The sequence below is a fragment of the Hesperophylax consimilis genome, chromosome 30 (genome assembly GCF_061612785.1).
Source record: "Hesperophylax consimilis isolate HC1 chromosome 30, BYU_Hcon_1.0, whole genome shotgun sequence".
NCBI lineage: Eukaryota > Metazoa > Arthropoda > Insecta > Trichoptera > Limnephilidae > Hesperophylax > Hesperophylax consimilis.
In genome coordinates, this window is record NC_142865.1 from 11,685,003 (window position 1) to 11,708,677 (window position 23,675).

Genomic DNA, 23,675 nt, shown 5'->3' on the forward strand with positions numbered 1-23,675 from the left:
ACCGCACCAAACAGTCGCACGTTGAGGATAGAAAGGCTTTTCGACAATAACTCTTGGGTCTTCCGAACCCCAGATGCGATAATTTTGCTTGTTGATGAAGGCATCAAGGTGGAAATGGGCCTCATCACTCAAGATGATTTGCATTTGATTAATTCAAGTTAATTTTAATAATTTTAATGCGTTGTTGAAACGTGTATCGTTCCATTTTTATTAATGGCGTAGTTTCTACTTGTCAAATGTCAAAAAATGACAGCTTCAAAAGTAACATCTACTGAAATAGCGGGCTATTCAAAATAACACCTCTTATTGGAAAATCCTGTAGTTAAGATTCCCACTAATGTACCCTGCAATGCTTCGCTATTTATTTAATATCCATACACAATAATTACATGTCACAGAATACAAGCATAATCAAACACTAGTAATAATTTAAACAAAAATAACAATTAACTGTGGCATTTCATCATAAAATGATAACAAAAAGTATAAAATTAATACAAGCTCTAGAAGGAGATACAAATACATACAAAATATTATAAAGAAGTTTGCATAGACTTAGGTTTAATTAATAATGATTTAGAAGATATGATAGTATAGTCTTCTTGTACCTTCTGTACAGTTAAACAGATCCGCTACATCTGCGCACCTATTACTAACTTCATGTAATCTAGGTACTATTGCTAATGTCTTTATAGGTCGTCTCCGACTTTTTTCACCATTTACTTCTGACTACTTTATATCACAATGTTACTGTTAAAAAAAAACATTAGATTGACTTTAATTTGAGTCCGTATCTTATTCTGGTGCAAAGATATTGCGTTAAGTATTCCTCGAGCGTACCCGACTTTATCTACTATTAAAATCACTCTTTACACAATGCAGGCACTAATAAGAACAAACTTTGAAATTATCTGCGATATCGGTTAATTACTTTACGAGTTTTGCGAGCGCAAACATACGCAAGCTGAATTTGTAAATTGTACTAATGATCAAAATAACTAACTAACCATCACGCCGTTTCTCCGCAGGGGTAGGCAGAAAGGACGGACCGCCAAACAACTCGGTCTTGGCACACACTGCTCGCTTCATTCACATTCATACATCGTCTCATACATACTCTTCTATTATTCTGACTCTTGACATGGCCCGACTCAAGTATCTGATTCACTTGATCGTGCCATGTCTTCCTCGGGCGTCCCCGACTTCTGCTACCATTCGCATTTTCATCATATATTCTCCTTTCTTCGCTCATTCGCTCTACATGCCCAAACCATCTAAGCGTCCCTTTCTTAATCTTACTCATTACGCCTTGCACTCTCTGCGGAACTCCACATTCCTCACACGATCAAACATGGTTTTACCACACATACGCCTCAGGGATCTCATTTCAACAGCATTCAATCTAGTTTCATACTTTCTTTGCCAGTTCCATGCCTCACTTCCATACATCAGGGTAGGTACCAGCACTCCATTGTGGACTGTTAATAATTATTTTATTAAGGCAGTAATGAAACTTACCTTGTTGTCACGTTGGGTAGAATTACAACAGCTCGGATCCAGTCAATTCCTTGGTTCTTGGATGACCTCCAAATGAGTTCTGTGGAGTTCTCTTTGTCCTTCAATTCGATGAGCAGAAGAGCAATGGATCCGCTGTTCTTTCCGTATTGGTGGTAATAGAATCGAATCTGTAAGAAAATATTCTTTACATCAGCATTCACAGGCCCTAATGACTATCGCAAAACATCTACATGGAGATTTGTGCACAGGCACCGTAATTTAGTAAACTCCCCAGCGACGCCAATCTCCCGTGATCAGCCAGGCGTTGTTGTTACCACTTGGGTCGTTGAGACTTTGAACATAATGTCACATGCGTCTGACATTTTGTAACAAAGCGCGTGCTTTAGATCAATGCTAAGAACAGAACAGTCAACAATGACAGGATATAAAAATAACAGCTACAGCAACCGTTTTGTTGTGAGCGAGGTTATGAAAGCATTCTAGTTTTGACGTTTCGAGAATTCAACAAAGATTGGTGGTGATGCGGGTCTCGTGAGTTCAGTAGCGCTATATACAGACTATGAGCCACAAGTTGTTTGCTCCGTGAGTACTCAACATGAGTACAGGATACTTGCGTATCCCTTTGGAAGAAGCGCTTAGATGTACAAAGTTACTTTACAATAACTAGCTGAAGTTCCCGGTGTTGCCCAGGGTTTACACAGAGCTTTTCAAAATCAGATGGAGACCTTCATCTTGTTTAGAAGATCAAATCTCGGAATATAACTGTAGATTTGCATAAAAATCAAATCCACGCTGTCCGGTATCTGCCACGCTCCCGCCCACTCGTCGCAGACATTCTTATTTAAATAAATAGAAGAATATAGATATATTCAAAAGTCGCACACCCAAATAATATGATTGCTAACACTGGCGCCCAACGTGGGGCAAAGAAAAAGTGTAATTTCTTCTCACCATGCAAGAGTTGTAATACTTGGAATTCTGGTCTCCGTGAACCTTTGGCGGCGGATTGAAAATAACACTGTCCAGATTAGCATTGGCTGCAAAACCTGGTCCATCTTTGTTCCCCCCGGTTCCGTTCATGTTGACATAGAGATACCGGCCGATGCAGGCAACGCCGACAGACCCGTTTACAGCTGCTTGGTTGGCTGTGGAGAATGAGGGTAGTGGAGCGATGCGGCCTTGACAAGTGTGGTCCGTCTCTGGGCCTGTGTTGGGGGTGGGTGTTGGGCCGGAGTGACGTTGCCATTTCAGAAGCCCCCTGAAAAAAATGTAGATTATCAGTAATGTAGAATGGGGTATCGGCTTATGTCTTTGCTCCAGCATTTAGTTCTGGTTTCTTCAATATTCTATTATAGACTTGTTGTATGCGGAACACTGCAGAACCCTTACAACACTATTGGCGGCTCGTCCACCTTGAATTGAATTCATTCTGATTTTGATTGTTGTCAATTAAACATCTTGAGAAGTGTTCGCTAACCACCTTCTTGCAAAATACTAAATTTAAATATAAGTGTTAATTTATTGTACATAAACTTGTGAGTAGCTCAAAAGGGTTCTTTTTTATTTAGAAAAAACAATGAACATTGTCTGACAGTCGAATTATGTCAGACCTGGTTGTATTGCACAGAGTCATTAACAACTTAATTGATAGTCCTGCCATAGTTGCCACTGTTAAATTCTATGTGCCGACTAGGAACACAAGATGAAATATAACATTCTACTATAATACATACACAACCTACTATCAGACACAATCACTAACCAATAAGATGCATGATATGGGCAACAAGTTTGGGGATACTATTGATATATTTATTGTGATGTATGGTAATAAGTTGGGAAATCAAGCGATAGATGGCACTAGTCATAAAGCTTACTCCAGAGTCCGACAGATGTCGCTAGAGTGTAGCAATTGCCTGTGGGATATTATTGACAGACAACAAGCTTCTAAAAACAGAGAATTACCAACCCTCGGGTAATGAACAGTGTAGCTAAATCCAGACCTATTTATTGTAACGTAAATAAACGTAATTATAAGTAGAACCTTTTACTTTATCAAAGAGTTCCCAACACAGTAATTTGCAAGTAAAGCAGAGACATAACATTTATTGACTCCATTTATAGAATGAAGCGTAATCTATACCAGCACTTTGTTGAATCCTACAAATTAGAGTTGTTGGTAATGTAGTTTTAGTGTTTTGTCTTATATGTAGTATTGTTCTAGTTTCTATATTATTTTATGTTATGTTTACATGTTTAACTAATATTGCTTAATATCCAGTTTATCAGTTTACTGTTTTATCATGCTTTAAATTTGTTTTTATAATTTTGTGTATTATCTTATATCAAAGGTATCCCATATAAATAAAAATCGGATAAATGTATCCGATTAGACACTATCTAGGTTACAAACCAATTCATTAGAACCTTGTGATCATTTAAAAAAGTAGCTGCCAAAAATATGGAAACATTTGTTGCAAGATAACATTGTTAATTCTGAATTTTAACCCTTGATTTACCCGGTGACTTCATACATACACAATTTACCTGGTGGAGTCCCCAGGACTCCCGGAAATAAAATTGTTAATTTAACATGAAATAAAACACTTTTTTAAATGAAATGCTAGTTACATTTGTTTATTATATATTTGGTTTTATAATGGCATAGGTTTTTACTTAAAATTATAGAATCACGGCCTTTTATTAAGGAACTTCTAGAATATTGCACTTTTTGTAACAAAATTACGAGACCTAACTTCTAATCTCAACATTTCAAAAACAAAACAATTTTTCAAACTAATTTTTAAAGAAATATAACAAAAACATAATCAATTCTTATAAAAAGTAAAAAAAAAAAAATGGTTCAAACAAAAAAAAACGTGTAAGACCTTCCAGTCACGGTTGGTGACACAGTCATGGCTTATTTTTTTTATACAGCTTAGTACAACTATGGCAAATATATACAGTTTTCCTTTTTAGACGCTGTGGACACAGGTGACAATACTTTCTCTCATTCCGGGGAAAAAAAATAAATACACTGTAAAAAATACCGTAAATAGGCTAAAACTGTAACATTAATACCCCGGTGGAGTCCCACGGACTCCACTTACGTGAATACTCACGCACGCACTCACGCACATCTATGTCTGCTCTCCCTCGCGCTTGGCGAACTTGGTGAATTCCAGAGATGTGCTTTATTTCAAATAAATCCATTTTAAATGGAAATGCAAAATGCAAAATGGGTATTTTCCATTTTGCATTTTAAATGCTTTTCTAAAAACCATTTTGCATTTTGCATTTTAAATGCTTTTCTCAATGCATTTTCCATTTTAAATGCATTTTTTGCAACATTCTTCCTACTATCTCCACTCATCTTTTTTTCATAAGCCCCAAATATCAGTCGGTCCTGAACCTCGCTATGAGACATAATTTACATTTGTCAAGTTGCTCCCTGGTAGGAGCCCTGGCAATTGAGTGATACCATTACAAAAAATACTGATTCAAATACTGAACATGGGGCCATGACGCTGTAATATTAAATGTTTTTACGTAGGCAACATTAGTCCGGCGCAAATTTTTTGTGGTTTCATAATCTGTAGTCGTGGTATTTTTGGATTTACCATCATGTAATATGTTTGTTCTACATTGATGTCCATTGTTAAATGACAAAATTGTTTAAAAATTCTATAATTATTTTAATTGTTTGACCTGAGAAACCATTTTGCATTTTCAATGCATTTTGAAAATAGGTATTTTGCATTTGAAATGCTTTTCTAAAAACCATTTTGCATTTCAAATGGTTTTGGGTACCTATTTTGCACATCTCTGGTGAATTCCAAAAACGAACGGTTTTATGAGTGCTGAAAGTTTTCAATGGAGTCCCAGGGACCTACCGGGTAAATCAAGGGTTAAATATGAGATAGACAAATATGATGTATTATATGAAATTAGGTGCCAATAAAACAGAGATCTTTAGTATATTACATTGATGGGTAACCTTTAAGAGTTAAAGAAAATTTGTTCCAATAAAAATGTAATACAATTATTACTTGCACTTTCGTATATTTGTTTATGTTGACGATAACTGGAAGTAATAAATGTATTAATTTTGACTGGTCGATGGCTGAGTTGGCATCGCGTTTGGGTCCCACCCAAGCGTAGTGTGTTCAATTCTTTGGCTGTCTAAGTCCTCCATCACAACACACGCAATATTTTCCGCTTACTGTGGTGGTAGTAGGAGATTTCAAAATATTGTCAGGTTATTTGTAACCCGTGAATGTTTGTATTACTTAAAAAATAATAATAAAAAAACAAATTAGCAGTATTATTAAATTGATTGTAAACAGGAATAATTTATAAAAATTGTTGTTATTCTGAGTTAGAAAAGCAAACTCACAGAACATTTGATGATTAATGATGGATTGAATCAGAAGCCAAAAAAATGTTGTTGTTACTGCAAAAATTTTACTATTCTATGACAATTGTTAGTGTGTTTTTTATAAAAATCAATAAATATTTATACTCAAACGAAGATAGGTAGGTTCTTCCTCTTCCACTTGTATGTGCCTCACTGTATATATAAAATAAACAATATAATATGATAAGATGTAAACAAAATTAAAGAAAATGATATAAATATTGTATTGATACACATTATGTAGTAATAAGTGTGATAGTTCGAGTTACGAGACATAGATGTCGCTAGTGTAGATAGATCGTAGCATTTATGGAGTTTTCTGACAGGTGTCGGTAGTGTATGTGGTTGCCCTTCCATGGTGGGTACCAAAACACGGCGAACCGAGAGGTGTTTCAAGAATCAGAGATATTTTGAAAACATTATTTATTGCATCTCACTATACATAAATCACGTTTTTCACATAAAAATCAACCTAACTAGGACTAAGCCTGTATCGAGGTTAACAATTTACATTTGAGTGAAGCAAACATAGAGTTATCACAAACATAAAGTAATGCTACATACAAATTCTAACTATTCATTTGTAAATGTTCTCCAAAATGCCCTGGAAAGAATCTCAGACTTGTGATATCCCGAAAGAAACCATTCATCTGTTCTGAATGCAATTACTAATGTTATCCAAATTGACTCTGGTAATAAATTACATGTTTGCGATTCTTTCAAGGATAAAGAAACCATCCTGTCACTTCGAATGCAATCAACAATGTTCTCAAAATTTGTTTTAACAGCATCGCCATTCCATTGTAAGAATATTATGTACTAAATACACAATTTGGCTGTCCGGAAACGGGAATCCTTCCCAGTTGGACAGACAAAGGTTCATTTTGTTATGTATTGTTTGTAATTTATATTTATATAAAAATATATAAATAAATCACATTTTTTTCATAAAAATCAACCTCAATAGGCCTAAGCCTGTATCGAGGTTAAAAATTTACATTTGAGTGAAGCAAACATAGAGTAATTTTCAATTTGAGAGGCGGTTTTGGGTACCGCTGCCCCGGGAACCTTTTATTAGATAACCAACACCACTGCCTTAGGTCACCCCAAGTGGCTTGCTACATTTACCGATTTATCAGGGGTGCCCAGGTTCATCGGGTGAAAAACTATGAGTACCTTGCTGAACAACACACCTACACTACAAGGACGAAATCCTCAAATCTACTAAACATTCCTAAATTAAATACATCTTTCGGCCAGAAAAACCACTATTTCCATGCTATAAAATTATATAATGCCCTTCCTATTGAAATTAAAAACACCATGGATACAGAAAAATTTAAAAAAGACATCAAATTATGGCTAACTAAACATGAAGATGAGGAAATCATTAAATTTATGAAGTAACCCCAACGCAACCTACAGACAACAAACGTAAATACTTTTTGCTTAATTTATTTAATATTTTGTGGGAACCAACAAATTAGAAGATGAGGAAATCACGATCAACACAAATACAACAAACTACAGTCCGCCTCGGAACAGGAATACCTAGTGAGGAGGACTGAGAACAAACTACATCACTTTATATCTTTATTTTACTTAATATTGGATCTTTTTTACTTTACTTTATATTGCCGTTAAATAAAAAAAAATAGTACATAAAATACGAATGAGCGAGCACTGAACGTTTTTGAAAGGAAAATTTTGAGGCGTATCTTTGGACCGGTTCTAGAAAATGGACTTTGGCGCAGACGTTATAACAATGAGCTCTATACTCTGTTTAAGGAGCTAAACGTCACAAAGTTCATAAAACTGGGAAGACTTCGGTGGCTAGGTCATGTGGAGAGAATGACCGAGCATCAAGAACCAAAGTCCCTGCTGAGCTCAAGACCGATAGGGAGAAGGAGCCTGGGAAGGCCAAGGTTAAGATGGAGCGACAACGTCCTCAAAGATTTGTCTGCCTTGGAGCTTCGAAACTGGAGAGAGCTGGTGCGGGACCGAGATGAGTGGAGGAAGACTCTTGAGGAGGCCAAGACCCACCAGGGGTTGTAGAGCCAAAAGTGATGATATAAAATACGTAAAATATCGGGTCTTAATGGCTGAGTGATTAAAGACATTATCCTGGTAACACAGATATCCTGGTTTCGATCCCCAGTTGCGACTTTTTTTTATTTTTTCTGTTTCATGTTTCGTTATTTATTAATATTATTTTCTTTTTCAATGATTAAATGATACATTGATGATTATGACCTTCAAAATAAATTCCAAATAATTCAATGTTTTCTGGGTGTGTCAAAATGTTTCCAAGGTAAATATAATATACATGCAGATGATGACTTAACGAAATAATCATACCGTTTAAAATGTACGTACATATTTATTTATTATAATAATTTACGGAGAATAACTTACTCTCGCGGAGGACGAGTGTTGGACCATCCGCACCAACCATCTTCAAAAGAGCACCGGGAACCAGATGGCATTTTGTCTGCAACAAAATAGGACATACTTTAATATAACTGTATTTAAAAAAATTGCATAACTCTAACCCCCTTAAGGCGATGCACTACGTCTTGTAATATTTTAAATTGAGCCGCTATCAATAATAACCCTTACGTAGATGGCGATAAGGTTTAAATTCCCGCTTAACACCATCCGCCTGTTTTGATTTGTGCAAGAAAAAAACATGGCCAAAAAGTGCCTTTTATTTTATTTTGTGGATGTTCAGGCATAATGCTGCTGCCACACGCAAAGCTCACATCAAAAGTTAATGTACAGCGCATCATCTTTTCTACCGACACACGACGCTATCAAATATTTCTTCCTATGGTAGGAGAGGGGGTCAGTTGAATTCGAGAGCGGCCGAGGAACATAATTTCATCTGTCAAAGTGACAACTTTACTTACTGACAGCTTGAGCACGTTTTCGAAATGGATGATACTTGTCGCCTATTGCTGGATCTGTTGGACAGCTCATCCTCAGATGATGATGCCGCCAACTATATAATTATAAATGCTATTTATAAACTTTTTAGATTTTAAACAATCTGCGCGTAAATAGCGCATTTTCACATAACCTGACATAACCTCTCCGTCGAATCAGGAAATTCACAGTTCGCACGCCGATCGACGAAAGCGACATATAATAAATTATTGTAAAATAAACTTTCGTCCAAGCCGTCCAACTTTTATCAAAAAACCGAATGATATTACCATATAAACATACTGAGATTAAAAATATGATTAACTTTGAAAGGGCGAAAATTTGTTTACTTCAAATTCAACTAACTAACTAACTAACTAACCATCACGCCGTTTCCCCGCAGGGGTAGGCAGAGAGGACGGACCGCCAAACAACTCGGTCTTGGCACACACTTCTTGCCTCATTCACATTCATACATCGTCTCATACATACTCTTCTATTATTCTGACTCTTGACATGGCCCGACTCTAGTATCTGATTCACTTGATCGTGCCATGTCTTCCTCGGGCGTCCCCGACTTCTGCTACCATTCGCATTTGCATCATATATCCTCCTTACACTCCTATCTTCGCTCATTCGCTCTACATGCCCAAACCATCTAAGCGTCCCTTTCTTAATCTTACTCATTACGCTTACATCAGCCTTGCACTCTTTGCGGATCTCCACATTCCTCACACGATCAAACATGGTTTTACCACACATACGCCTCAGAGATCTCATTTCAACAGCATTCAATCTACTTTCATCCTTTCTTTGCCAGTTCCATGCCTCACTTCCATACATCAAGGTAGGTACCAGCACTCCGTTGTGGACTGCTAACTTCGCTTCTTTGGACAGTTTTTTGTTAGCGCCAACGGCGTTCAGTCCTCCATTAACGGAATTACCTGCATTTACCCTTCTTTCAATATCTCTGTCAGCCTTCCCATCTCTCGTAAACATACTTCCTAAATACACAAACTCATCCACCTGCTCCAAGTATTCCTCATTCACAATTATATTGCACACTGTTTTCGTACTCTCTCTTTCAAACACCATTACTTTAGACTTACTTACATTCATCATTAACTCATTCTTCATGCATACTTCGTTCATCCTAGACACGAGAGACTGTAGATCTTCTATACTATTAGCAATCAGCACCGCATCATCAGCATACAACAGGCAACATACTTTCAAATTAATCAAATTCGCGCCCAATCCCACCTCTTTTAATTCTTGCATACAATTATCCATGTATAGATTGAATAACCACGGTGACATTACGCAGCCTTGTTTAACACCTTTTGTGATATCAAACCACCCCGTAAAACCACCGTTTACCCTAACACATGCAACGCTTCCCTCATACAGAGACGCGATTGCCTGAGTCAGATATGTATTCACTCCATACTTGGACAACACCTTCCATAGCTTTTTCCTGTCGACTCGGTCGTATGCTTTTTGTAGATCTACAAAGGCACAGAAAAGTTTCTGGTTTTTTGCCAGAAACTTCTCAGTGAGCATACGCAATGAGAAGATCTGGTCCATGCACCCCCTTCCACTCATAAAAGCACCTTGCACATCCCATATTTTATCTTTTGTTTCCTTTCTTACTCTTTCAATCAAAATTCTACCATACAGCTTGCCAACTGAACTTAGCAGGCTAATAGCCCTATGATTCCCACATTCCATACGTGACCCTTTACCTTTGTATAATGGCATAATCACAGCCCTTCTCCAGTCTAAAGGCGTATAACCTTCCTTTAAACATTGGTTAAAAAGATTGCACAACCATGTGAGAATTATACGGCTACCTCCTTTAAAATATTCAGCAGCATTATTGTCAAACCCGACAGCCTTACCATTCTTCATACATTTAATCGAACTTTCTATCTCATCCATGCTAATTTCGGTAACATTCACTCCATCGTCATTCATATCTGATTCACCGCTGGAGTCACTGTCACTCACTTCGCTTTCGAAGACTTCCTCGAAATAATTCATCCATCTCTCTTTTATTTTTTCCTCATTCGTCAACATTTTTCCATCTTTTGATTTTATCACTTTCATGCTTCCGTTTTCTGGGCCACTCCGGGACCTTTTGACTTCTTTCCAAAACAACTTAATGTTTTCTTGGAAATGGTTTGTCATTTTCATTCCTTCTTCCTCTTCCAGGCGTTTCTTTCGTTCGTTCACTCCAACTCTTACTTTTTTCTTACATTCCTTATATACTTCTTTCGCTCGATACTTCTCTTCGCTGGAAGCACTGCCAGCCGCAATCAGACATAACCATGCTTTCTTCTTCTCTGAGACCAGTGCTTTAATCTCATCATCCCACATGATTATATTTATATTTTAAATATATGTTAAGTATGTTTGCCAAATAAAGTTTTTTTTTTATGTTTCTAAATGTACTAGCACACATGAGACGATATGAGCTAACATAATAAATAAGAAATGCATTATTAGGCTGCTTATGTCATGGCTGTCAAAGGGAACACGGAACTTAGTTGGTAGCTCCGTAATTAAAATGACCCCCTCTCCTTTTTACGGCGGAGAGGGGGACGCATAACTTTTCAAATATCGCGTCGGGAGCGGTTACGTAAAATAAATTCGGTTAGCGAAGTTCAGAACCACACTTATAGCGCGTTATCTTTTTACGTGTGTCGGGTCTGTATGGGATTGTATGGCGAGCGCTATTGTGCTTTATATTATCTGTTGATGTGAGCTTTGCGTGTGGCAGCACCATCAATATATAATTTTTTTCCGATCATTTTATAAATAACTTAATTTGCCACATTATACAATAAAATGATAACCGAAAATGGTTTCGTAAGTAGGAGATTTTGAACTTTAAAGCAGTTTTCATAGGCCTTTACATTATTTTTTTCTGGGCTTATAAAAAGACTTATCTAAAAAATTCTCGATTATTTCAAAGGCCAAGATGTATATTCTACTCGCAGTATTTAATTAAAGCATCTGAAACAATTCAAGGCGACCAAATTTTCAAACCAAAAACACATGATTTTGCATTACTACGTATGGCATCGCCTTAACAATAAACAAAACAGTTCACAATATGATTAATGTAGATTGAATGCTGTAGAAATGAAATCCCTGAGGCGTATGTGTGGTAAAACTATGTATGATCGTGTGAGAAATGTGGAGATCCGCAAAGAATGCAAGGCTGATGCAAATGAGCTAAGAAAGGAGTGAAACGGGAATATATGACCCAAATTTGAATGGTAACAGAAATGGGGGACGCCCGAGGAAGACATGGCACGATCAAGTGAATCAGATACTCGAGTCGGGCCATGTCAAGAGTCAGAATAATATAAGAGTATGTATGAGATGATATATGAATGTGAATGAGGCAAGGAGTGTGTTTGGCGGTACTTCCTCTCTGCCTTCCCCTGCGGGTTAACGGCGTGATAGTTAGTTTGTTAATTAATATGGATATCAGATAGAAGACTTGTTTCCAACTCGACTTTTATTTCAATATTTGTTATTGGTAGTATAGACAGCCCTGATTTACTCAGTCTAATTACCTTCCATATACCAACTAGTACCATTGGATCCAAAATTATTTTTAATTGCAACAACAACAATATCAGGACTCATCTATACAACTATACAGTTTGCAACACTTTTGCAGAAATAGTAGAAGTGTTCAACTGCACTGAATATTGTTACAGGAAGGCTATAATAACTTACCTCAATAATAATTTATTATTTTTTAATTTGCTATTATGTCACCTATGACAGGTAAAAACATGCTCTTTTTTAAACAGCGCCATCTTTTGGACGTAAAAACAACACACGCTATTGTTTCTTTATCTGCACAGACAGACTGAGCCACAGCAACGCGTGGCGGGGTACAGCTAGTAGATAAATAAATAATAATTCTTATCAGTTGTGTAAAATTTAAAACATGTTTATTAGTAAGGCCCTACATGGTTTATAGCAGTTTACAGCACCGAGACAAGCGGACTTTTGTACCACCGTACCATAAGGCAAAAGTTAAGTAAACGAAATACATAAAGTCGTAAAAAAACATAATTTAATACTCCACTGCAAACATAAAAATACTAGAGCTAAGAAAAAAAACAAAATATTCTGGATATTCCCAATACGCTATATCTTTTAGAGAGAGAAATATTAAAATTTTCTCCCCCTGTTCATGCCATTTTTTTTTTCCATTTCATGATTTAATATAATTCAATCTTTGTTCTATCCAATTTTGATAAGCAGCATCTAATTAAAGGAGATTCTATGAATATTGTTGGATTTAGAGTCTAAAATTCAATAATCTGATGAGAAAAGGTTAGGAGAAGGTGGTAGTTGTGGAGTACCCTACCAATCAAGCTCTTGAATAGCAAGTTTTATAATGTAAGGACAATTGACACTTACCACAATCTTGGCGTTCATCTTCCCCTTGGTCGCAATCCTCAAGAATATCACAAACTCTTGAAGAATTAATGCAAGCTGGAACCTGAGAAAAAAAATTCTCGAATTAGAATTGGGCAAAACTGATACGGACTCATAAAAGACGTTCTATTTCCTTTTTATCAGTTTTTGCAAATTTTTACCCCGATTGACATATTTTTCAGCAAAGAATCCTGCAAACGCATTTGATACAAGGTAAGATGTTTGTTGGGAAGTAAGAGCTTCACAGATGCACTCATAGAGGGCAGTGCATAGAGCTTGCGTGGAAGTCCGTAAGATGGCAGCAGTGGCCAGTAGTCGCCAGGGCCAGTGAGAATGCTCCCAGACAAACTTTCTGTTCTCAGATCTCAATTAGTCAGCTTCTAGTTAGGTCGACTATCGAGTCACCATTGTAATACGCAAAGTATTGATTAATCCCTGATTTATCACAAAGAACCATTTATTTATAATCTCCTCCCACGACGAGTTGGAGAACTGTTAAACTGGACTACATTGGTTAGGTTAAGGATATAGAAATTCTTACCTTATTAGCCAGACACTTGAGCTGCCTGGCCGAGCACTGGTCTACAGTAGCTAGCTCTGCGAAGCACCCGGCCATCTTCAGGTTGTCCACGGCGATATGGCCACTCCTGGTTACCCCCAGCGCGCCGGGGACCACCTCCAAGACTATCTGGAAGCCGCGCTGCACCCTGCCTACGGGGAAGTAGTGCTTGGTCCACCTGTGAAAATAAATTGATTACTTCTTCAAACACAGCTTCAAAGAGCATGAGTTGATCTTTCACTAAAACGGTGATAGACAAAATATACAATTATGATTATTTTGTGGCACCATTTTAATTTAAAATTATCTACACTTAGTTTTGACCACTTTCACTGTTTAGAGAATTCTGACAATTTTTGTAATCAATGCTCTCTGAAGTGTTAAAGAGACCCATGTTGTATGAGGGAGAAAAGGAAGAGGCCTGCAAATCGTCAATCCGTTTTCCTGTGACAAACAACCGTGTACACATGTGGTGTTGACGCAAATATTAATCTTCCTTTAACATTGTCCTTGCATTTCCCATTCTATTTTTACCTACAAGTACCTATTATTATCTGACTATACCCACGTGTGTGTGTGACATTTTACAACAGTAAAAATGACTGTCAAACCAGTATTATTATGGAGCCTGTTTGATGAACATCTATTGTTATCAGTGCTGTTATTGATATCAACTCAGGGTAGAAGGCCTGTGCAGTGAACATATTCGGTTCCCTCAGTGTGTTTCGTATCCAACCTGGATGTTATCATATCTCCTGTGAGTGAAATCATACCATCATCATCTTTGAAGAACATAAAAGGGGTAAGTCGGATTCCTTCCATACTTCATGTTCACCATCGCCAACCATAGTTGTGTCAACTTCAAAGTTACTATTTTACAGTCAGTATTTTACAGCACAATTAATATTTTACAGTCCACTCTTGATTCGCCTTCGAGTTCCCGTATACGCGCCGGTGCCGAAGGAATCAATCAGGAATCAACAATCAATCAATCAATCAGGAATCAACAAGGACAACGTTTCCAACGGACGCCTGCACTCAAAAGATTGCGATTTATCAGTTAAGATAGGAATGTATCAATTGGACCGCCCTTTTCTGCACAGAGTCAACTATTTGTTTAACTATTTTGGGACTCCACACCAGAGGTGTTTGTCAAATTCAATAGTGGGGTGTACTAGCGATTTGTACAAGGTCAGCAGTACTGTACTATCTGCAGTATCTGCGGTCCCTGTACACTGTACGGTACGCCCAGTTTCTAAGGGACTTCTAGCTTGACTCTGGCTTCATCCCATCTCATCTATATTTAAACTAAAACTATTATAGACGTACCTTTCGTAATCATTTCCCTGAATCTCGCTGAGCACCCAGGGCGGGGTTCCGTCAGATGGTTCCGTCACCACCTTGAAGCTGGCGTTCTGCATGTTGTGCTGATGCAGCCACACCTCCACCTAGAATCAGGACAGTCATTAGTCATTGTAATATCCTTAATATAAGTGTAAAAGCTCACCCATAGATGGCACTAGATATTAGACTATTGGATGAGGTTTAACAGTTGAGTATTGTAGAGACAGAGTAATAAACCAAGTAGAAAACTCAAGGTTGGAGTCTAGATTATTCCAACTGCCTACTAAGTAAGATAACAGAGCCCATTATCAATCTATCACATCAAAAGTCCAAGTGTTTTGTTAAGCCGGAATTTTATTTAATAAGAGAGTTTTTGAGAAAACCCGGAGATAAAACTGCTAGAAATTTTCCACTGTCGTCAACTACCAACAATTCCCTGGTCACTACTATTATTGCCTTTGCAATCATCGCCATTCTCAATACTGTTTGCACAGTAACATTGTTTTACATAGCAGATGAAAAGCAACCGATTAGAAAATAGTGATTTTATAAGTATTTAAAAGCGGCTGAAATAATATTTTTTTATCTAATTTTAAAACGAAGAAAGTGCGCCTGGTTGTTAGGCAAAACACATAGCATCTACGTTCGTACTAATCTAATGCAGGTAGTTCTTTCATGCTTGTGTCAGACCACGCTATATTCTCGTGGCTTGGCTTATTCAGTATATCGCTGGCCATACTTTCCCATTGGGAGTGATATGCTGTAATAGGCCAAGTCGCGAGAGTATAGCTCAAGTGTCAGCCCCATCAGTTCAAACTGCCGGGTAGCGCCTGAACTGTATTTTTCTGCAAGCTGCATAACATGAGCGTAATATAAATCGCAGGTTTTACACTATAAAGGCGCGGACGTGAAATTTTTTAATAATAATATGATTTGAATGATTATAACCATTGATTAAGGATGTTCTAGAATTATCAAGAAAAATCCAAAATGATACTAAACAATTCCGAAATGCAAAAAAGATCATAAATAACATAATCATACCAATGAACCAAAATGCTCCCAATGAACAAAAATGATCCAAATAAAATAAAATGATCCAAATGAACCAAAAAGATCCACATTAAAAAAAAAATGATCCAAATGAACCAAAAAGATCCAGATTAAAAAAAATGATCCAAATGAACCAAAATGATCTAGATTAAATAAAATGATCCATATGAACCGAAAAGATCCAGATTAAATAAAATGAACCAAAAATATCCAGATTAAATAAAATTATCCAAATGAACCAAAAAGATCTAGATTTAATAAAATGGTCCATATGAACCGAAAAGATCCAGATTAAATGAAATGATCCAAATGAACCAACCAGATGAAATACTATGATCGAAATGAACCAAAAATACACAGATTAAATAATTTGATGCAAATGAACCAAAAAGATCCAGATTAAATAAAATGATCCAAATGAACCAAAAAGATCCATTTGAAATACTATGATCGAAATGAACTAAAAAGATCCAGATTCAATTAAATGATCCATATGAACCACAACGGTCCAGATTAAATAAAATGATCCCAAAAAACCAAAAAGATCCAGATTAAATAAAATGATCCTTATGAAACAATATGTATAATTTGAGATTTTCACGACCAAAGATATTATAGTGATTTATTTTTGGGGTATTATGCCGTTTTGTGCTAATTCATTTTTTTATAAGCAATCCTTACACATCTGCCCTGATGATGGACACTGCAATGCTGTCCGAAACGTTGGCTAAAGAAGGAGGTAGCGCAACACGGCATAATACCTCAAAAATAAATCACTACAAAATGACAATGATGAAGAAAGGACTATTGACTTACCCGACACTTCTCCATGATGCCATAGTACTCCGGGCTGGCGATGGTCATCACCTCGGTGGTAGGACCGACGGCCAAGTACAGGAAATGGCCTGAAAACAAATATTACAAATCAATTACTTGCGTAATTTAGTAAGATTGACTCAATTCATTGCAAAATATTCGTCAATTGGTGTAAAAAAACTAAACGAAATGATATTATGCTCACGGAGAAAAATGACTGCATGATCACTTCCCAATAAAATATTAGTCATTCAGAATATATCTGAACGCGTGCTCACGCAAGTACCCTTGCCCGGGTAAATATAATGGACGAGATGTGAATCTGTTTCGGAGAATTTTAACAATTCATCAAATTTCAATGTTCATTGTCGGGTTTTGTGAAAGTTCTATTCAAGTTTTGTTATCATATCATTATAGGCTAGTTGCTTGACAGATCTGAAATAAAAACAGAACTTTAAAAACTCTTTCACAGAACTTGAAAATGAACGTTGAAATTTGATGAATAATCTAACAGTTTTAACAGGAAAATGAATAATTTGACAGGATTTTTAATGAATTTACAATATTTCATATCAGTAAGTTTTCTCAGAATATGCAATGAATAAACAGTGTAAAAATACAGTAAAGTTCCCGCACAAGAGTCCCAACCGCTTCCAACCGTCTAAAGCCAGTGATAATATGACATCCCCAATCGGGGTGTGTTGTGATGCTGAGGTAGAGAAAGGTTGGGAGTTACCTGGCTATTAAGATCTTGTCGCCAATCACGAATAAAGCCATTTCAAACAACGTTTAGATTCCGACTGAGCACACCGAAGGTATCACTATTCATCCTACAACCACGATCATAGTAGTAAAATGATACTTGTGCAATGATGGAGGACTTAGGTAACAGAGGATTAAACCTATACCCCTGAGACATGGATCTAGGAGGTATTGATTGAACCCGCCACGCTCGGACAAGAACTAAAACAACACTAAAAAAACTTGATAATATGAAATATTGTTAGTTTATTAAAAATCTGTTTAAATTATTCATTTTCCTGTTAAAAATGGGACTGAAAGCCTGCAACAAATGATTTAACAAACTGTCAAAGCACGAATGTTTCAGGAACTCGAAACACGTGTTCTTCAAAATAATAATAGTTTCGCATCTCGTCCATTATATTTATTGTAAAAAGGGCACCTGCGTGAACGCGAGTTCAGATATATTCTAAAAGACTAATATTTTATAGGAAAATGATCATTTTTTATTTTTATTTATTAACATTTAAACCTGCTAAACTACTTATGTAGTTTGTCAGCAGGTACATAATTACAACATTTTTGCAATAACATGGTACAATGGTAAACAGTATGTAGGTATGTATAATTTTGATGATAAATTAACAAAAAATGATAAGTTGGTTAAATTACAGAATTGTATAAATTTAAATATGTAAGAAGCAGTATAAGCCTCATATAACAACACAAGTACAAATGAATTTAATATGAACAAATGAATATAATCAACAAGTACTTCTATGGTTTTAATATACATAAGGTAATACAAATATATAACGATTTTCCATTTCCCTAGAATGTGAATTCCAATTAAGAAAACAAGGTAGTGAAAACACTTCAGTAGTACATCAATATAAATCCTCAGTATCTAATAGCCATTTCCTTAGATTATATTTGACTTTGGCTGTAAAAACGTTTATATTTTTAATTGTCATTGGTAGTTTATTAAATATTCTGGGTACAAAGTTTAGGGTTCTTTCACCGTATTTATTGGCAAATTTCGGGACCACCAATCCTTCATTTTGGGTGAATCTTGTATTATGTTTATGGAAAACTCTTTCCCTATACAAGGAATCAGACAATATAAGATGTTGACTTACAATATTATAAAACAATAATCCTCTGACAGGTAAAACATTCAGAGACTTGTATATTAATTTAGTGTCGTTTCTGTGTGCATTGGTATATTTATGGATTAATAATTTTGTAAGGGAGTTTTGTAATGTTTGGATATAACTTATATTAGTTTTACAAGAATGTCCCCAAGAAGTGATTCCATAACGGATTGTGGATTCAGCCAGAGATAGGTAGATTAATTTTAAAGTACTTATAGGCACAAAATATTTTATTTTATAAATTCTACCCACAATCACATTTTGACAGAATCTTGATACAAAAGGACGTACTCATATTTCTACGTGTAATAGGAGTACTAACTAAAACCACAATATTTCAGATATATTTTAGCAAGAGCTGCCTACGAATTCAAGCATCAAAAAATAATTAATATTCTGATAATAATCGCGATGTACATCGATAAGAAATATCACATCCTGTTTTCAAATTATTAACTGTATTTTTCGCACATAATTAATTAAAATATGAATGTAATCTTCGCTGCGAATTGCGACGCCATGTTAGCAGTGACCCAGTTCACCAATAAAAAGCCGACACAACTCTCTAACAACAGAGGTTTGTATATATACAGGGTGTATCGGCACTAACCCGACAAACTTTAACCAGCTATTCCTTAGCACATTTGGAGTAAAAAATCTTATGTGCACTTTGCTGTCCGGTAACGTTTTTTTTAATAAAAAAATAATTAAACATATTTTCACCACACTGGAAGGCTTTTAACATAAGCAATAATATTCATAAATCACATTCCGCGAAGTTGTAAATAACTAAATTTATTAAAAAATATACGTTGTAGGATAGCCTAGCAAGTAACATTTTGACAGAGCACTTACGGTGATTTAAAAAACAACGGCGCTGTTCAAATAATCCAATTATTATTATTGATAAGTACCTAAGTGAGGAAAAAATTGTTTTTAAAAGTTCTCAGAATTATTGGACTTCGATTATAAATTCAGGAAATCTACTAATTAGTTTCTTAGTTTCAAAATTAGACTATTTAATACGTGAAACGCGTAAGAGGTGAAACCAGAGCATTCCAGAGGTGAAACAATTTAGATACAAAAATAAAACTGATGTGTACAATACAAGAAGACAATCAGTGATTCGCATACGAAAAATGTGAATAATCATTATTGTTAAATAAAATATTTATTTTCTGGTACTGGATTATGTAATACGGGCTTCGTTCGCAGCGACACGCGAGTTAAGTTGCGATGTTGCTTTCAAATTTTGACAAAGGATAAAACAGTGGTGACATGTGGTGAAAATATGTTTAATTATTTTTTTATTAAAAAAAAACGTTACCGGACAGCAAAGTGCCCATAAGATTTTTTAGTCCAAATGTGCTGAGGAAGGAATAGCTGGTTAAAGTTTGTCGGGTACGTGCCGATACACCCTGTATAAAAACACACATATTCAAATGCAACAATTTTGTAAAAATTTCAAAGCAATCAGAAAAGAACTTTCGGAGATTTATTTACATTTAACTAACCATCACGCCGTTTTCCCGCAGAGGTAGGCAGAGAGGACATAGTCTTCTATTGTTCTGACTCTTGTCATGGCCCGATTGATCTGCTTCATTTGATCGTGCCATTATCTTCCTCGGGCCTCCCTGACTTCTTATACCATTCACATTTACATTGTATATCCTCCTTTCACTCCTTTCTTCGTTCATTCGCTCTACATGCCCAAACCATCTGAGCGTCCCTTTCTCAATCTTACTCATTACGCTTAGGTACATCAGCCTTGCACTCTTTGCGGATCTCCACATTCCTCACACGATCATACATGGTTTTACCACACACACGCCTCGGGGATCTCATTTCAACAGCATTCAGTCTACTTTCATCCTTTCTCTGTCAGTTCCATGCCTCACTTCCATACATCAGGATAGGTACCAGCACTCCATTGTGGACTGCTAAATTCGCTTCTTTGAACAATTTGTTGTTAGCGCCAACTGCGTTCAGTCCTCCATTAATGGAGTTACCTGCATTTACCCTTCTTCTACATTTACATTTGTGGACGATACTAGAATCACTTTGGTGATTTCAACAAATTTATAATTTGAAACCTTGTCTGAAATGGATTAAGCTATGTTTAATGATGAGATGTTTATAACCAGTGTACTGGACGGGAGTCCGCACAAGACTGTTAATTTGGGCGCCGGTTCCAAACCGTGTCTTCAACCGATGAGAATGCTCCTTTACGGCCGATGATGGTGATAGTGGTACAAATTTATGAACAATCTGCCTCCCGCACCAGGTGCTTGGTGATTGTTGGGCACTGGGTGTGCTTTCGTCTCTGCTCGCTTCTGGCGTTGGCGGTTTTCCAGAGGAGGGCCGGCTGGTCTTGAAGAGGTAACGCCAGAAGGTTTGGAGCAGAAGACTTGGCGAGGTGAGGCAGTTGGTGGGCAGGAGTCACTCGTTGATAATAAAACGCTTGTTTTGGTGGTAAAGTTGAACTGATTTCATATTTTTTGTGTTGCCGCTTATATGCAATAAGCTTGACTCGCAGCCGACATTTGGCTGTCCGCAGAAAAATGGTGGGGATTCTATCCGCGCCAGAAACGCGTACATATGCCACCGCAAAATGTTGCATATTCATTTTGCCGGTGGTATAGCCGAAGGCAGACGCTTAAATTTGGGAGTTTGCAAAGATTTTTCAAGCTCGCCTGAATGACCATTACATAGTTTTATTACATAGCAGTTATAAGAATGTGTACCTTGACAACTAGATTTTTAGTTTGTCAAGATACGACAAAAAATAAGAAAAGTTTGTAAATAAAAGTGTAAAAATGATCTTGAAGCGATCAAATTTGTAAAAATGGTTATGTTAGTATTTTTCGCAGGTCCCCCCGTGACATAGCGCTCAGAAAGAGAAAAGATTCACTATGCTACGAGGTTCCTGGATTTTTGTAGAGGCAAAAAAGTAAAAATAATTGTAAAAAAATGGTTACACAAATATGTTAAAAAACAGCATTTTAAATATCTCCTCAGTGGTAGCACATCGCAAATAGTGTTTATTTAACTACCGCCGAGGAGATGTACAAGTAAAAAAATAGGTATTTGCAACATTTAATAAATTGTTATTTCTTAGTAAATTTGTACATAGGAAAATTTGAACATCGTACTGCTCGGCAGAGGTAGGTGGGCGATGCGGTACCGATGCTTTTCGGAGTCAGAGTTTTCAGGCCGTTTCGGCCGAAACGGGGTACAAAATGAGCAGTGGCGGGGAGTGAGGATTTCGCCAGTGGCGTGGAGTAGGCACATTTTATAAATGTAAACAAATTTTGATAAAAAGAAATAATGTGGCCAACAACGTCCGTTACACTTTGCTTACACCGCAATTTAATGAAATTCATTAACATTTTTCAAAAACAATGTATCTTCATCGGGAAACAAAGTATACTAAAACGAATACGTATAGGAATATAAAAATAACTAGGTAACCCATAGGCAAATATAATATTGTGAATAATTTAGTTATTAATGTGAAAAAAATAAAATATATTGAAATATTTAACTTCTATTAAATTAATAGTTTGACGTTTATGATGAACATTACATTACATTATTAATTGCCGGAAACCGTCGTTTATTGCAATAACAGATCAATATAACGAATATGAATGTAACCCGCCTCGCTAGAAGATTTCTGTTCTGAGGCGGGAAGCTCAGAACAGGAAGCTTAGAAGCATTAAAACTCTCCATTCAATTTCAAACATACAATACAAATAAAAATATAAATGAAATTAATACCGAGTATTTGTGGGTATTATATTTTTCGAAAACAAAGCCTCATTACTTTTGCTGTTATCTCATATTGCTATTGTACGTTACCTTGAAAAGAAAATAACCTTATTTTGTGAGAAAATATTATGACCAAAAAATTATAAGTCCAGAAGCAACGCCGGGTACTACAGAATTATTTTTCTTAATCTTCAAATACCAATCTACCTTCACTATATGAAAAACAAATTCTAAGATTTTCCTCATATAATACTAATTGTTCTGTGAAACAGTAAACGAGTGCTTAAAAGCATTTGTCGAAATATCTCTTATTTTATAAATCAAAACCCAAATTTTCTTTGAATCGTAAGATTTTAAAGTAGGCACTAAATACCTACCTACTTAATTATAAACCGTATATTTGATGATTTAAAAAACAAAAAATCTGACAAGACATTGTACAATTTGTACAAAGAAACGGCACAATCTTAATGATAATTCTGTTTTCAAACTTTCCCAGGCAGGTAGATGGCATAAAATTGAAAAAAATGCGAGTAATAAAGTCCGAATGAAAGCAATGATTTCAAATTTGAAATAAATAAGCTTTACTCAAGTATTGAACCGGAAACGGAATGTACATGCAAGGAAAAAATATGTATGACTGATTAATTATAAATTTCTTCAAATTGTTCTGAATCCGGTTTAAAACGGAATTGCAGGCCATTTCCTGACGAACTTTTAGCACATTCCTAATAAATCGGAACACGTTTTCATGCACATGTACTTACTTTGATAATATAAAAATACGAAAGTATTATGATTTTTATGAACACGTGTTTCAACATCGTGATTATACATTCATCTTTTACTAAAAGTTTAAAAGGAAACCTATCAATTTATTAGTTACGAGCCTGCAATCCCATGCAATCGA

The 23,675-nt window shown here is 36.1% G+C and overlaps 1 protein-coding gene across 2 annotated transcripts in view; it reads right to left on the reverse strand.

Annotated features, from left to right (window-relative positions):
- The window catches only part of Alk (Anaplastic lymphoma kinase), a 92,070-nt gene that overhangs the window by 43,384 nt on the left and 25,011 nt on the right, over positions 1 to 23,675 (reverse strand). For both annotated transcript variants that reach the window (XM_089649666.1, XM_089649667.1), the window contains exons 2-8: positions 17,100 to 17,188; positions 15,216 to 15,334; positions 13,869 to 14,064; positions 13,310 to 13,391; positions 8,351 to 8,426; positions 2,470 to 2,776; positions 1,519 to 1,685 (exon numbers count right to left, since the gene is read on the reverse strand). In XM_089649666.1, the coding sequence (XP_089505792.1) occupies positions 1,519 to 1,685; positions 2,470 to 2,776; positions 8,351 to 8,426; positions 13,310 to 13,391; positions 13,869 to 14,064; positions 15,216 to 15,334; positions 17,100 to 17,188 (1,036 nt within the window). The remainder of the gene's footprint in view (positions 1 to 1,518; positions 1,686 to 2,469; positions 2,777 to 8,350; positions 8,427 to 13,309; positions 13,392 to 13,868; positions 14,065 to 15,215; positions 15,335 to 17,099; positions 17,189 to 23,675) is intronic.